This window comes from Paramisgurnus dabryanus, chromosome 21 (assembly GCF_030506205.2).
Source record: "Paramisgurnus dabryanus chromosome 21, PD_genome_1.1, whole genome shotgun sequence".
In the NCBI taxonomy this organism is placed as follows: domain Eukaryota; kingdom Metazoa; phylum Chordata; class Actinopteri; order Cypriniformes; family Cobitidae; genus Paramisgurnus; species Paramisgurnus dabryanus.
The window spans coordinates 10,381,388-10,398,944 of record NC_133357.1 but is presented as its reverse complement, the minus strand read 5'-3'; the positions used below and the strand labels follow the sequence as shown (position 1 = coordinate 10,398,944).

The 17,557-nt window shown below is 35.9% G+C and overlaps 1 protein-coding gene across 1 annotated transcript; it reads left to right on the top strand.

Moving 5' to 3' along the window:
- Window positions 1-627: 627 nt before the first annotated feature.
- On the top strand, window positions 628-13,339 carry selenoi (selenoprotein I). The gene is made up of 10 exons (XM_065285491.1): window positions 628-786; window positions 4,315-4,383; window positions 4,703-4,811; window positions 5,492-5,566; window positions 6,733-6,995; window positions 7,117-7,225; window positions 7,344-7,392; window positions 8,676-8,856; window positions 8,980-9,162; window positions 10,833-13,339. The coding sequence occupies exons 1-10, from the start codon at window positions 730-732 to the stop codon at window positions 10,938-10,940; spliced, it is 1,203 nt and encodes a 400-aa protein (XP_065141563.1). The 5' UTR covers window positions 628-729; the 3' UTR covers window positions 10,941-13,339.
- Window positions 13,340-17,557: the final 4,218 nt, after the last annotated feature.

The window sequence follows — 17,557 nt, the reverse complement described above, 5'->3', positions numbered from 1 at the left end:
AAATATATAAGAAGGCATCGTATTTTATTTTAAGTCAAAAAACTGAATATGGACTATGTGTCTATCAGACTTTACCTTTTCTGTGGAGTTTGGTTACCCTTAAATTCGTAGATTTATTATGCCATCTAGTGGTTGTAAAATTACATAACAATGAGTGAACATGGTTTAAAATTAGCTATTTGTTTAATATATAGTATACATATAAAACAGTTTAATACGGTATATCTTTTGAAAAAAAAAACAGTGACCATCACAGAGATTTTATTAAATTTAATATATAATATATTAAATTTAATAAAATCTCTGTGATGGTCACTGTTTTTTTTTGTCTCTGCAGGTCTCTACTTGTAATGGGTTGAGTGTTTTCTGGCGGATGTTGATAGACAAATAATCCCCAAGATCATGTTATAACAAGACCCAAACGGCACTACAGGATGGAATTCTGTAATTGTTTTAATGTAACAATTACGTTTGTAATGTAAACCATTACAATTTGTATTGTTTACTTTTAGCAGTAGTACTTGTATTTGTAAATGTAGTGTGGTCGTATCTGCCTAATGTTTTACTACACTTTCTATTTGGGGCTTTTATTATGAAAGAGCACGTGCCGTTGGGGCGGAGCTTCATTCGTCACGCCACAGCGTCCCCGCTTACGCAAACCACTGCGGGTCCTCTGAGCCGACGCGGCTAGCAAATTTCCCTCCGTTTCAGAGCCGTGCTGCCGTTATCATGGCTCTCTACGATTATGTCACCAAGGAGCAGCTCTCAGGGTTTGATAAATATAAGGTAAGATCGTCTTTACTCACAGGATCCTATTTAATGTGTCGGAGTTTAGCGTTTCGGCTAGCTGAGCTATGCTATCATGACAGCATGAGGTCTACCGGTGTGTGCCGCTCCCGAGAAGGACAACGACTGTGCATAGTCACATTTACATTCTTGTGTACAAAGGAAATGCTTTGTTTATCCTATTATTTTGATAAATCGATTAACCATGATGTTTAGATAAATTACAAGGTTAAAGAATATGGTAAAATGTTTGTAGTATTCATTAACTGCTTCACTGCTGCTGGATTACTAGATGACAGTGACAGGGAAAGTCGTCAGTTTCCTTTTGTAAACATCACGACACTTTGTTTTAAAAGGGCGTTATTAAAAACTTACTTAAACACACGCTCCATTGTTTAACTTCGTTGTAACTGATTTAAAATGATTGCTTTGTGGGTAGTATGTAAATCTGGCTGGTTTGTTGAGGGATGGGCTCATGATTCCGCCTCAGATACGGATCTGGAAGATTGAGACATAATTTGAATGTGTGTGAGCGAGTCACACATTCCCCATTTCCTTTAATGGTTCAGTGTGTTCATTTAATATTTATCTAGACACTAACGTTACCGTAGAGTTCATGGGTCCAATAGTGGCTTTACATCATGTGAATGTTTTTAATATATTAGAAATATTATAGAGTGCGATTATCCAGATTCTGTTTAATTTTTCCAGAACTTAAAGGAGTAGTCCACTTTAAAGATGGGGTCCATTGACTTTTCATAGTAGGAAAAAAAATACGATGGTAAGTCAATGGGCCCCATCTTTAAAGTGGACTAGTCCTTTAATGTATGTTTTTTAAGTAGATATTTTGTAGTATTGCATTGTATCTGCCTGTACTTGATAGCCATTGCTGCACATATTGTGCTATAATTGGGTCCCCAGTGCTTTTATCAACATAGAAAATGTGGAGAAAAAAATCAACCAAGTAACTTTTTTGGTAAACCATTCTCCAAAAGCATATGAAAAATAGGTCATTGAAATTTGGCTTCCCTTGTGATGTCAGAAGGGGATAATACCACAGCACTGCCATTTAGTGCAGAGATCAGCTCATTTGCATGTTAAAGGACACACCCAAAACGGCAAATTTTGCAAACACCTTCAAAGTGACAATTTTAACATGCTATAATAAATTATCTATGTGATATTCTGAGCTAATACTTCACATATGTACTCTGGGGATATCAAAGATTTATTTGACATCTTAATAAGTATTGTGAAATGTCCCCTTTAGGGTTTATCTTCAGACCATCCCAAATCCAGATGTTTTTGATAAACCTCAATGAGCTAAGGAATCTGTTCCCATCACCCAAAAGAGTAAAAGTGACACAACTGGTTATTCCTTTGTTAAAAAAAGCATTACATTCAAGTCATCCATAGACACACATAGCACAGTTAATAATTTTTAAATAATTAATTTACAGAAACATAATCTAAAATCCGAATTTGCCCGCTGTAACATCATCTAAGTTTTTTAGGCTATGTTTACATTAATGCGTTTATCCTTTAAAACGCGTTACTTTTGCTACGTTTACGCCTTTCATCTACACTACATCACCGTTTTCGACCCTCATAAACGGATTCGTTCGCAAACGCTGAAGACCCCGTTTTAGTTTGAGAACTCAGACGTTGCTCTGAGTGTAAATGAACATAGACGGAGTCTTATGTAAACGAACAGCTGATGTTAACGTGACAGCGCATCATTTTCAAAGTAAAAATTATTTTATTCATGTAAATGTTGGTTTGTTACGGAGGTTTTGCCAAAAATAGTAAACATCTACCAACCAGCTATTATAAACGCTATATCGGATAGTTTTAACATGTATCCTTATAGATAATGTCTGTTTTATATGAATGTTTGAGTATTGTTGGGTTTAATGTGTTTATGTTTTTTTTAAATGTAGTTAGCTTATGAAAGATAGACTGTAATTTTAAATGCCATATAGGCGTTGCAAAGGCCAATATGAAGGGAGAATTGTAATGGGTCAGACATTATTTTCCAGTTTAATGTAAGTTTTGTTTGCTACTTTAAAATGAATTTCGTTTCAGATAATTTGTCTCTTAATTTTAATCGATGTTTTGTTGATAAGTTTTGTGAATATAAATTAATAAAAACAATAAACTCAACGTCATTAATATAATGCTCGTTTAGGCGCTTGGCTTTTAGCTATTTGTGTGTTGCTAGCGGAGGACGTGCACGGACCTCGCACACTTTTAAAAATTAATTCAATAAGCATTTCTGGTAAAGGCTAAAGCAATACTTCACCTCTTACTATGTTTGATTGAAGTTTGAATTTGCTGATTTATTTTTGCTTCAAGTTCGCTACTGTTCAGTACTGTTCACTTGAATGCTTTCTTTTTAAATCATAAAGACCTTTCTGTTTAGTTATAAAATAAAAATTAACCTATTAATCATATTAATATGTTGTAGGGGGGAGCTAGAACAGTATAAGTGTTTATGTTTTGTTTAAATTTAGTTAGCTTACGAAAGATAGACTGTAATTTTAAATGCCATATAGGCGTTGCAAAGGCCAATATGAAGGGAGAATTGTAATGGGTCAGAAATTATTTTCCAGTTTAATGTAAGTTTTGTTTGCTACTTTAAAATGAATTTCGTTTCAGATAATTTGTCTCTTAATTTGAATCGATGTTTTGTTGATAAGTTTTGTTAATATAAATTAATAAAAACAATAAACTCATCGTCATTAATATATAATGCTCTTTTAGGCGTTGCGCTTTTAGCTATTTGTGTGTTGCTAGCGGAGGACGTGCACGGACCTCGCACAATTTTAAAAATTAATGCAATAAGCATTTCTGGTAGGCTAAATTAATACTTCACCTCTTACTACGTTTGATTGAAGTTTGCATTTAATAAAATTTATTTTTTTGCTTCAAGTTCGCTACTGTTTAGTACTGTTCACTTGAATGCTTTCTTTTTAAATCATAAAGAACTTTCTGTTAAGTTATAAAATCAAAATTAACCTATTAATCATATTAATATGTTGTAGGGGGTAGATAGAGCAGTATAAGACTTTCCCAAACACATTTTTATAGGTTAAAAAATAGTGTCTGTTGTAGTGGCCGGCAAAGGATCTAGCTATGAATTTTTGTCAATATCGCACACCCCTAGGCTGCGTAAACGTGCAGGTAAGCTATTATTAGAGTAATAAGTTATTTTACACTTTTATGCGCATGCCCAGTTACATGATTGGTCATGTTTCATGCGTTTATGGTGGTGTATAGTGTGGATGAAGATTCTTTTTAAAATGCCAGTATAAACGAGGATCGTTTTCATTTTAAAATGCCGTTTTAAAACGCAAATGCTCTAATGTAAACATGGCCTTAATATAGCTTCCACGTCAGTTTAAAAAAAAACAGGAACCCTCTGTTTAACACTTTCATGATTTGGACATTCACACATTTCTTTTAATAGACTGTCAATGAGGTGTGACATGTAGCACATGACTCATCTTATGTGTTTCCTCTTTACAGTACAGTGCGGTGGACTCCAACCCCCTTTCGATCTATATCATGCACCCCTTCTGGAACTCATTGGTGAAGGTGAGAGCATTAGCATCTCTGACTGTCATTTTAGATCATGCCTGTTTGTTGCTGATGTGTAATTAATTTTATGCTCCACTAAAAGTTGTAAAGAAAGATAAGCGAAATATAGTTTACAACTTAGAGTTGTAAAGACACAAGAGAAAACATTTAAAGACACAAATGCCTAGTGGTACGTACTTCCCTTCAAAATAATACACTGTGTTTTGCTTTCATTGAATTGCATATATGCAACATTAATGAATCTTCCGTCTGGATCTGATTACCGCACGAGAGATCAGACGTCTGCAACTTGCTAATTTCTGTCTCTGTGTCTCAGGTCTTGCCCACATGGCTTGCCCCAAACCTCATCACGTTCACAGGGTTTATATTCCTGGTATTCACCTTCACCTTGCTGTCCTTCTATGACTTTGACTTTCATGCCTCAGGTGAAGTCTGTAAATGTTGGTGTTTGTGTGGTTTGCAATAGTCATGAGTGAAAGTTAACGTTGGTTAGGATTTTTAAACTGTGGGTCGGCCAGTGGGAATAGGTGGGTCACGCATAGTCATTTGGCTACAATGATTTACCATAAGTAGGCAATTATACTTACATTTAAATTATAAATTGACAAGGAAAATAAAACTACTTGATTATAAAAGAAAAAAAAGAGTATTTACTTTTAAAAATATGTTTGTGGGTCTCGGTATATATGATACCCATCTAAGTGGGGCGCAGAATGAAAAGTTTGGGAACCTCTGGGTTAAAAGTACTCAGAGGTGATTTCATGTAGTCACTAGCTGTTTAATGGTGCAATGATTACATAGAAAAAATCCATCTCTCTGTCCTTTTACTGTTTGTTTATATAGTTTTTTTATTAGAAAGATCAAGGTCTGCCTTCCAGCTCATCATTTCTTTACTCATCAACTAGCCATCTGTTATAACACAGCCATGCCAACAGCTCTCACATATATACACTAACAGAGCGTAAATAAACACAAAATATAACCAATACATACTATACACACATGGTACACTGTTTTTATTCGTACTAAAACACTATAGCATGTTTTCTGTTCCAAGAAACGTGATGTAATTTATTTCTTTATATCTCTTGTTTTTGGATTACAGGTAAAGGCTACCTACATGTGCCAAGCTGGGTATGGATAGCTGCTGGTTTGTTTAACTTTCTAGCCTATACTTTAGGTGAGTTTAAGAAAATCTTTTCATTGATCATTGTAATAGTGGTCTGTTTAAAGGCGGGTGCATGATTTTTGAAACACTTTTTCGGGCCGGGTACCAAAACACACTTGGGTGATTATCACAAAATCCAGACTTAAAAGGTGTCCAGCATCAGATTTTTTAAAAAAGCCCTTGAAGCCAATTTTTTTGCACATGTAAGATTAACGTCTAAACTTACTATAACCATTAATTTTAGGGGATTTAAAAAATATTTCCTATAGAATTATTAAAATTTTTTAGATTATCATTATCAAAAATTATCATTACCGCAACATGATATTACATTAAATATATAAATTTACAAACTCATGTTTTGGTAATGAGAACAAAAAAGTTGTCTAGGTACTATGACAAACAAAATTTTAACTTTTATCTGGATAAAAAAAATAAGAACTTGAGTGTCACAGTTAATTATGTCCATTCCAACTTTTCTTTTTTTTTAAATGTTAGTTCATTGAGGGCTTAAACAATGATTGAAAATTGTTGTGGAGGATGAGAAAATTGGTCTTGGACACATTTATATTCCTTATTATTGTCTCTACATTTACCAATGATCACCAAATACCACATGTTTCTTTACTGTAAATGTTTATAGTTTAACATGCACTGAAGCTTTTTAATTTTTAGATTTTTTAATTACAAATATTTCCATGTCAAAGAACCCAAATCCAGTCATGGACACGTTACGGTAATGAAAATTTTCCCCTTAAATGTGGAAAAAACAACAAAATTGGTTTGTATGATGTCATTTGAAATAATGTGCAAAATAGTACATGAAGAGATGTTTGTAACTGTATGCTTCTTATTTTGATGCTCTTACTTTGCATTTACTTTTTTATTCAAAATATTTCATGACACCTCATAAGTCTAATTTCGCGAGAATCACCCACTTGTAGCCAATCAGCAGTAAGGGGCGTGTCTACTAATCAACATCATTGCCTGGGTTGCGTATATGTGGGGCGGGTCTATCAAAAGAAGGTCCAGATTCTATTGGGGTAGAGGGGTGTTAACATTGGATTTCAGAGATCATTCACCCCACCTTTAATGATTGTGTGGATTTGTGAATTCCTAAATCCCATGGGTTTGTATGCAAAAGCATACATTGACATAATTTGTTTGGCTTCATGCAGACGGAGTGGATGGAAAACAGGCTCGGAGGACAAACTCCAGCACTCCACTGGGTGAACTGTTTGACCACGGCCTGGACAGCTGGGCATGCGTGTTTTTCGTTGCAACGGTTTACTCCGTTTTCGGGCGGGGTGACACTGGCGTCAACGTTGTAACGCTGCATTATCTTTTATGGGTTGTCCTGTTTTCCTTCATACTGTCCCACTGGGAGAAATACAACACTGGAATTTTGTTCCTGCCTTGGGGCTACGACATAAGCCAAGTGGTAATTTCTGATATTGACTTGATAATAATCTAATCTAATGAACAGAAAATATTACTTCATACTAGAGTATAGAAACTCAAGGATGCCAGTTTGTAATAATCTTTTTGTTTATACCTGGCAGACTATCTCTATCGTGTACATTGTCACAGCAGTAGTTGGTGTGGAGACGTGGTATGAGCCCGTTATATGGAATATTTATTACAGAGACTTCTTTACCGTCATGATTATTGGTGAGCAAGCTCTTCTCTCTGCTAAAATGTCAAATGCTGCATTGTTATTGGCTAATATGGTCAAGCTTATGTATCGGAAGGTTGACTTATTTTGTTTCTTATATTTGTTTTATTACAGCCTGCTTATTTGTTGTAACATTGCCAATGAGCCTCTATAATGTCTTTAAGTAAGTTTTATGGTTTTGTACCTTTTTAAAAAACTATTAGTTTATATATGAAGAGCTCAGATGCAGTCTGTTTTCTTGTAATTGAGCATTTTTTATCAGGCTTTCATGTTAGGTTCAATAATTTCACTTTAATGGCAAAGAAAAGATAGTAAGTCAGTAATTGAAATGCCTTATTTTCACAAATGCCACTTTTTTAGTGTCATTTAAATAATTTGACTGTCTATCGCTGCAAGGTCCATGCAAGCCTTTTTGGCAAAAACCTCCAAACAAAAAATTCACTTCTTCAGACAAGACATAGTAAACAGTTGTAAAATTACTCAAGATGCAACTAGAAACACTGCAATCAGAATTTAAACTAAAAATGACGAACACATGGGTTGCTGTAATGCATGTGTCAGCCACATTCTTGTTGTATTACCGTATTTTCCGGAGTATAAGCTGCATCATTCAAAAAAGCGTTATTAAGATGAAATAACTAATATATACGTCGCGTTTTTTTTAGAAAATAATTTCACAAAATCCAAGCCGAAGAACAGGCATTTAATCTGGAAAGGCAAGTTATTCAACTAAACAAAAGCAGACAGAACAGCAGGCTGAATAGATGTTTGTACATTAAAGTAATATTATCAGTTATTTAAACGATAAACCATAGCATACAGAACTTACCTGGAAGGTTGAATAGTCTAAATTAACCGAACAAGCCAACTAGTGTGAAGTTCGCAGACTCGTCATTCCGCATCACTGAATCTATTGAATTACATAAACACAGAAGCAGCATATAGCGGACTCTTGCGGCTGTAGGTGGTAATGATGTCTCTTGCTTCATAAATGTCAAAATTAATTCATACTGACTTACAAGGCGCACCTGACTATAAGACGCAGCACCAGCCAAGATATAAAAAAACGCGGCTTATAGTCCGAAAAATACAGTAAGGTCCAAGTAACCCAATTTAAATGTGATCCGCTGTCATTTTTTACATTTGTCTGCAATTGATGTGCCGTTAAACGGATTCTGCCAACAAACCGGTATCTCTAAATGGCCTGAGGCTGGGATCAAGCAGATTTGAAGCAAATAATTATATAATACGTGTTGAGAGTATTCGGTTAATATCATTATCTAGTTTTGACAGAGGTGGCGTTTAGCATCTTTTGCATTTGAGCTCTTCAAACATATAGTCATGTGCTTATAATCTACTTTGTACCTTGTTGTTTTTCTATTAAATAATGAATGATCTTTTAGTATTTGTTTTCACTTTTTTCTCTCTCTGTGTTTTTTATTTCAGGGCATACCGTAATAACACCCTAAAGCACAGTTCGATATATGAGGCCTTGTTGCCCTTTTTCTCTCCAGCGCTCTTGTTTGTGCTGTCAACGCTGTGGATCAGTTTTTCTCCTACAGGCATCATCGAAAAGGAACCCAGAGTTTTTTATTTCATGGTGGGCACAGCCTTCTCCAACGTTACTGTGAGTGTTCACATTCTTCTGGCTATGACAAAGGACTTCTTTCAGTGCCTGTTAAAACATCTTGTCCGATGTCTGCCCCTGACATGCTTTCACACACACTCTCTTTCTCGCCGTCTCTCCCAGTGCAAGCTCATTGTATGCCAGATGAGTAACACTCGATGCAAGCCATTGAGTTTGTTGTTGTTGCCGATGACAGCTGTGGTGTTGCTGGTGATCTCTGGAGCCCTGCAGAGCAGTGAAACTGTTATCCTGTACATATGGACCGCTGTAGTTCTCTTCGTTCACATACACTATGGAGTATCAGTTGTGAGTATATTTGAAGAGTTTGGTTCCAAAACGCAATAAATCCATTTTGACAAATTTCGGTAAAAACATGTTTTCTATACCAAGAAAGTGACAAGATGAAAACCACTATTTTCTGTTACAAACTTTCACATAGCATCTTTAGGTTATAAAAACATAAAAAATTCAAATCCATAACTTGATTTTTAAAGATTTATTATAAAAACTGATTATTTTTTCCACAAAATGCAATAAATCCATGACAAGTTTTTATTCAAAATGCTATAAATCTATTGAATCAATAGCCTATATAAATGTGCATTCATCTTTGCCATGTTATATTCATTTAGTTGACTAGTGTTATACACTAATTAAAAATATAAACATTAATGTCATTAATCAAAACACTTACTTTGTCATATTAAGAACACTGTCATTGCTGCGGTTATACTTGACGTTGTGGCTTAACGTTTTTCACAGCGATCAGCTGTAAAATGTTTTGGTCCTGCTCGATTTTCATTGACTTTGAGTAAAATTATGGAAAGTTTTTCATAAGATCCCCTGGGGTCAATGTGTTATCATGACAGAAACTTGATGCTGTTGGCCCGGGCAAACAAGCACCCGTCTCTTGCGTAAATTATTAGATGTTGATGGCTTACGTTTCTTTCCCGTCACAGAAAACCATCACAGGTTTATCAATGCCATTAAAGTATTATTTTGTTTTTGTTTGTTTGCTGATCAAGGAAGTACAAAGTGGATGAGGAAAACTAGGATTCCGTGTACTCAGCGCGCCGCCATTGTTTGTTTACATTGCGTGGAATGGTGCGCTGCAATCTGTGGAGTGGATTTATGGCATTCTGTAGAAAAGGGGGAGTGGCGTTTATTGCATTTTGGAAAAAAAGGGAGAAAAGATGACAGAATAACATGGCGGATAATGGATTTTGCGTCAAATTAAGAATTTACTTTTTAATACTGACCTGATATAATACTGATTCTGGCAGTAACTCATTTTTTTCAAAAATGGCGTTTATTGCGTTTTGGAACCAAACTCTTCATTTACAACACCGTTTATTTCCATCTTAAAGGGACACTCCACATTTTTTTAAATAGGTTAATTTTCCAGCTCCCCTATAGTTAAACAATTGATTTTTATAATTTTGAAATCCATTCAGCTGATCTTGGGTCTGGCGGAACCATTTTTAGCATAGCTTAGCTTAGCATAATTAATTGAATCCGATTAGACCATTAGCATCGCACTCAAAAATAACCACAGAGTTTCTATATTTTTCATAGTAAAAACTTGACTCTTCTGTAGTTACATCGTGTACAAAGACAGCAGAAAATTAAAAGTTGCAATTTTCAACTTTTAATTTTCCGTCAGTCTTAGTACACGATGTAACTACAGAAGAGTCAAGTTTTAAATAGGAAAAATATCGAAATTCTTTGGTTATTTTTGAGCGCGATGCTAATGGTCTAATCAGATTCAATGGATTATGCTAAGCTATGCTAAAAGTGGTACCCCCAGACCCGAGATCGGCTGAATGGATTCCAAAACTGTAAAAATCAATTGTTTAACTCTAGGGGAGATGGAAAATGTACAGTGTCAATTTTACAAAAGCATTTAAGCAGGCCAGATGAAAGTGCCATAGTTTGCCTGCCCCTTCTTTAAACCCTATCTTCCTGTTTCTGTGCAGGTAAGGCAGTTGAGTGCTCATTTTCAAATATGCACCTTCTCGCTGAAGAAGCCCAACTCGGATTGACAGGATGAGATGAAAATCGGCCTGATGGCTGCTGAGGTTTAAGCTATCCCGGCATAGTCTTCAGCAAGCCGACCTCCACCAGTCACCAAGGAGACACAGCTAACACCAGGAAACCAAAATTTACTGACCAAACACGCCTTCTTTTTCTGTAAATGCTGCTCCATCAACAAGATCGATTGAGCCCAGAGATGCAGCTGCATCACTGGGACCAATGAGCCCAGAGGCAGAGCTGCGCCGGGAGGCCCTTTGTGCTTAGGTGTGGATCTGCGCCATAGGACCTATTATGCCCAGAGACACAGCTGCACCACAGGACTCGCTGAGCTCAAAAATGCAGCCGCACAACAGGACCCACTGAGCTCAGGACCTTCAGTGCCTAGACTTGCAGCTGTGTAACGGGGCCCATTTCTCCTCGAAAGAGCTGTATTGTATTGCTAGCTCAGGAGTGAAGACCGTTTGGTTGTCTGGTATCTGTGAAGGTGGGAATTATGCTTGTTTCCTAAGGAAATGTGCTTTTCGGCCGAGATACTAGGAGCCTTTAACAGTTGACGTAGTCTCACTCTCATACGCTCTCTCTGAAGAGTTCATTCAGTCCAGCATGCCTCCATCACATGTAGTACAACACATGATAGATGTGATGAATGTCTACAGATAATTTGACTTGAAGATTTTATTTACATTTAATTTGGCCTCGTTTTGAAATAGAATTTTTATTTGAAACCTTCCACTGTAGTTTGAGCACAAACAAGCATTATTGATTTATACGGAAAGTATAAACAGACTGAAACACAGTCTTATTTTCAGTTAATGTAAAGCTTATTTAATGTGTGCTTTTGCTAATCTCTAACTATGCGTATATAGGACTGTAATAATGGATGAATAACAGTGAACCTCATTTAAACTACCACTAAAGAAGACTCGGTTGAAGTCTGATTCCAATTCAGTGAACACAAACTAATCATGTACATCAAACACAGCTACAACGCGAACCCCTGACAAACTGAAAGGTGGAATATTAAATTCTGCCATTTGTACTGGTATAAGTATCTTTTCTTTTTGTTTCCTTTTTACATTGGTGATGGTGTATCTGCATGCCGATTTTCAGTTTCTTTCTTTTGCTTCGCTTCACTAGTTGGCTTTTATTGAGTTTATTTGTGCTGGAATGAAGAGTGCGCTTCAAACCCTAAACAGGAGAGGGTGCACTTTGAGTGAGCGAGTCAACCTCGCTCCGTTCTTTAAACACGATAAAAGCACTAGTCTCTGTGCTGCCAACGTGACCATTTAACATGCAAACTATGATGGCCTGTGTTTCCATCTGCTTTTTTCAATGTTTTATTTTATTGATTATCTCATTTCTCTGGTGGATTGAGGACTTGGGCAATGATGTAATAGGATTTTTTTTAAAGCTATCACTGATTGTACAAACTGTCTATGAATTGAATGTATGTGTGTGTGTGTGTGTATATATACTGTACGTATGTATTTATCTGTGTGTTTTACTTATATACTCATTCTAGAAACCTCATACCTCCATGTTTTGTTTTTATGGGGTGAGTTAATGAAACCAAACAAATAATGGTTAAACATGTACATATGTAACCCTTTTCATGTGGTAAAGCATTGTATTGTTGTTGGTGTTCATCTTTTATTTTATTTTTTTAATTTACATAATTCAATGAAACAGAAACATCTTTGTCCACTAAAAATGTCCTGTTAACCTTGAAATAATAAGAAATGGCATAGGCAATATATTGTAATGTTATACCCAAGAAAACGGTTCTTTATAATATCAATGTCTAATTTCACTGTCCACTACATGCTTATAGTATGCATAGATATTATTTGTTAAAGAATGGTGTTATAAACTAAAACCAGTCCTGCATTCAACCGTAATTTAGAGGATCTGGTCAACTTCATGTGCAAGTTTTTAGCCATATTACATTACTTAGCCAGCTGATGGCGCTAGTTTCCTTTTTTTTTGCACATTGGCATTAACTACATGTCCTTGTCTGACTGTAGTAAATTTGACTTTTGGAGAAGCTACTTAGACAAACATTTAAAACTGTTAACACATAATTTTGGTCAGTGAGTGATAGTCAATCCCTGACTGGGTTGGTGATTGAAAAACATTTAGGATGTGCTATCACATTTGTTATATCACATCTAGATTGAGTACCATTAATGTGACTTCTTGATGTATTCATTTTGGTTGTATTACTATTGATTTTTAAATTGTGACCATCCCCATAAATATGATGGTTTCTAAGCCATATAGGTTTCAGGAATACACTTATCAACTTGTATATGCTTTGAAAATAAATTGTATCCTTTTTTTCTTGATTTAAAATGGGTTAAACATTGAAACCTCTGTATATTGTAAAACTAAAATCAGCCATGTAACTTTATGCTGCTCTGCCTCATTAAATGTAAGTGTATCCACAGTATCATTTTGTCCTATTGCAGATTTTGATACGTCACTGAGTACAGGCCGGATTTCACACAGAGTGATTCATCTACAAAGTGCTATAATACTGTACCAATGATTTGTTTTATAGAAGTAACTAGACAAAAAAGTAATTTGGCATTGGTATCGGTTTATCCCTTGTGGGGTAAATGGAAACATTACAGAGACTGTAATTGATTTAATGGTTGCAATGGGGATTGTGTTGGTTTTAACATAAACTATAATGGTTAATGTGGGTCAGTTCTGGTAATGTGTTAAGTTCTATTGGTATGATGTTATCTTGTGAATTTGAACCACCAAAACACCATTAATTTCTAATAGAATAACCCCAAAACATTTTAAATGTGGATCATTGTAGTTTTTGTAATGGAAACCATTAAAATGTCTATAGTTTTTACTTTTTTAGATGTAAATACTTTCGCAGTATGAGCTGAACAATGTCCGTGTAATGTACCTCGCTCGCGGTCCGTTTTGTGCGTGACCTTGTGCTTCGAGTGCGAGCGCGACGTGCACCCCGGGAGAGCACGCTCAATAATGCATGCGCGTCATTAGAAACCGGAGAAGAGCCGTTATTTCCCGCGTCAGGAGTCAGGGCGAGCCTAGGTGGTGACAGTTCAGTGTCCACCGCGCCTGAAGTTACACACAGAAAGCTGTGAAGACGTGAACGGTAATAACATCATAACGGTAATATCTGTGTACATGTTTCTACTACAGCAACAGTGGTATGTTCCCGAAATGGATAACATTAGCCATGAGCTGTACAATGGTGTTACTTCTGATTGACCCCAAGTCCCAACTTTCATCTTTAATTCAGACTGCCATGCATCAATGGCCACAAACACGAGGTTAACCGCTAAAACACCAACGTGACCTCAATGTCAACTGTAGGCTATATATGTTACGTTATGGTATGTTGCGTTAGGGCAAAGTATGGTATGCTACGTTATAGAGCAACGTGTATGTTATGTCATGGCAACGTGCAGTATGTTACGTTAAGGCAACGTATGGTATGTTACTTAGGGCAACATATAGTATGTTACATTATGGCAATGTATGGTCTGTAACATTAGGGCAACCTATGGTATGTTAGGTTACAGCAATATATGGTATGTTACGTTATGGCAATGTATGGTATGTTATGTTATGGCAACGTATTATATGTTACATTATGGCAACGTATGGTATGTTATGTAAGGGCAATGTATGGTATCTTATGTCATGCCAACATATTGTATGCTACGTTATGGCAACGTATGGTATGTTACTTTAGGGCAACATATAGTATGTTACGTTATCGCAATGTACAGTATGGTGTGTAACATGAGGGCAACCTATGTATGTTACGTTATGGCAATGTATGGTATGTTATGGCAACCTAAGGGTATGTTACTTTAGGGCAACATATAGTATGTTACGTTATGGCAATGTACAGTGTGTTGTGTAACATTAGGGCAACCTATGTATGTTATGTTATGGCAATGTACGGTATGTTATGTTATGGAAACGTATGGTATGTAATGTTATGGCAACCTATGGTATGGTATGTTACGTTATAGCAATATATGGTATGTTACGTTATGGCAAAGTATGGTATGTTATGTTACGGAAACGTATGGTACGTTACGTTATGGCAACGTATGGTATGTTACTTTATGGCAATGTATGGTGTGTTACATAATAACAAAGTATGGTATGTTACGCTGTGGCAACGTATGATATGTTATGTAAGGTCAATGTATGGAATCTTATGTCATGCCAACATATGGTATGCTACGTTATGGCAATATATGGTATGTTACTTTATGGCAAAGTTGTAGTATGTTACATTAAGACAATGTTTGGTATGTTACATTATGGCAACGTATGGTATGTAATGTGAGGGCAATGTATGGTATGTTACGCTGTGTTAAAGTATGGTATGTTATGTAAGGGCAATTTATGGTATCTTATGTCATGCCAACATATGGTATACTACGTTATGGCAACGTATGGTATGTTACTTTAGGGCAACATATAGAATGTTACGTTATGGCAACTTATGGTTTGTAACATTAGGGCAACCTATGTTATGTTACATTATACCAATATATGGTATGTTACGTTATGACAATGTATGGCATGTAATGTTATGGAAACGTATGGTATGTTACGTTATGGCAACCTATGGCATGTTACGTTATAGCAATATATGGTATGTTACGTTATGGCAACCTATGGTATGTCACGTTGTGGCAATGTATGGTATGTTACATTATGGCAACATATGGTATGTTACATTATGGCAACATATGGTATGTTACATTGTGGCAACGTATGGTATGTTACGCTGTGGCAACATATGATATGTTATGTGAGGGCAATCTAGGGTATCTTATGTCATGCCAACATATGGTAAGCTACGTTATGGCAATGTATGGTATGTTACATTATGGCAACATATGGTATGTTACATTATGGCAACATATGGTATGTTACATAATGGCAACGTATGGTATGTTACACTGTGGCAACATATGATATGTTATGTAAGGGCAATGTATGGTATCTTATGTCATGCCAACATATGGTAAGCTAGGTTATGGCAATATATGGTATGTTACGTTATGGCAAAGTTGTAGTATGTTACATTAAGGCAATGTTTGGTATGTTACGTTATGGCAGCGAATGGTAAGTTACGTTGTGGCAACGTATGGTATGTTACGTTATGGCAATGTATGGTATGTTACATTATGGCAATGTATGGTATGTTACAGTATGTCATGCCAGTGTATGGTATGCTACGTTATGGCAATGTATGGTGTGTTACATTAGGGCCCCCTATGGTATGTTATGTTATGGCAAAGTATGGTATGTTATGTTATGGCAGCGTATGGTGTGTTACATTAGGGCAACATATAGTATGTTACATTATGGCAACATATGGTGTGTTACATTAGGGCAACCTATGGTATGTTACGTTGTGGCAATGTATGGAATGTTATGTCATGGCAATGTATGGTGTGTTAAAAATTATTTCTTAATCTTATTTATTAAACTAAGATTTATAAATGCTGCAGAAGTATTATTCAGTTGTTAGTTAATGTTTGCCAATACCTTACCTAATGTTAAACAATGTAGTTTTATTGTACAGTGTTATGCAAGAAATCAAGTATTGGGATGGGTCAGTTAGACTACACAATCGATTCAATGTATTTCAGCAAGTCAGGATTAGTTCAGGTGGAGAATTGTGCGGTCAGTTTAATATTGTTTAAAGATTTACTAAGTTACTGTTTTGTCCATTATTTTGTATTAAACCAATGATTAATGTATTATCTTTGGTATGAGGTAATGTTGGCAAGTTTCTACTTGTCTAACACAAGACACGGCATAAAAGAAAACTGGTGACCTGACACAGGTCAATGGATAAATTGTTATTTGGTAACACATCTGAGAGTATCTCTGTAGCTCAAATATGTAGGCTATGCAAGAATGACAGATTGTTAAACAGTAACCATTAAACTGAAAGCAGGCTTCCACTGTTAAATTCTTATTAAAATGCTTTAGAGTCTTATTGATTTGAGGAGATATATAAACAACTTGCTAAGCTTAAAAGAAAATATAATGAGATGTAGCGTATAGAGGGAATCATATTTTAAGTCTAATAAGTCTAAATGCATTACATATGCAACTTCGGGTTGACATGGAGAGTAAAATATCACTGTTGTTTTCTATTGAAGTCACAGAGTTCAGACATATTTGTCATTTTTTGGTATGTTTAAAGCAGAGACTAATGGGATTGCCATGGAGAAAATCACCCTGGTAATATCCAGACATTACACACAAATACACATCCAAGTGTGTTAAAGATATTTACTTTCTCAGCAAACTACTGTGGTTAATACTGTAGTTGATTTGAACTTTTCACAATCCTACAACGTTGTACCCACAGCAACAAGCTGTGGCCTACATTTACATGTTTCTTGATAAAAGGATGCTTAACTGCAAGATGTTAAAATGTCTAACCTGTTTGCTATGAAACTTTGCCTATTTTTGTCTGTAAAACACCTCTATGTTCCTGTAGTTACAAGTGGGAGAGAGATGTAGACATGCCACACTTACTTAGGTTCAATCTTTCTCCATCAGTATGCATATGATAGATGACACACAAAGGCCCGGCCCCCTCAGCATCATATCATGTTCCAAAACAAAGCCTTTATAA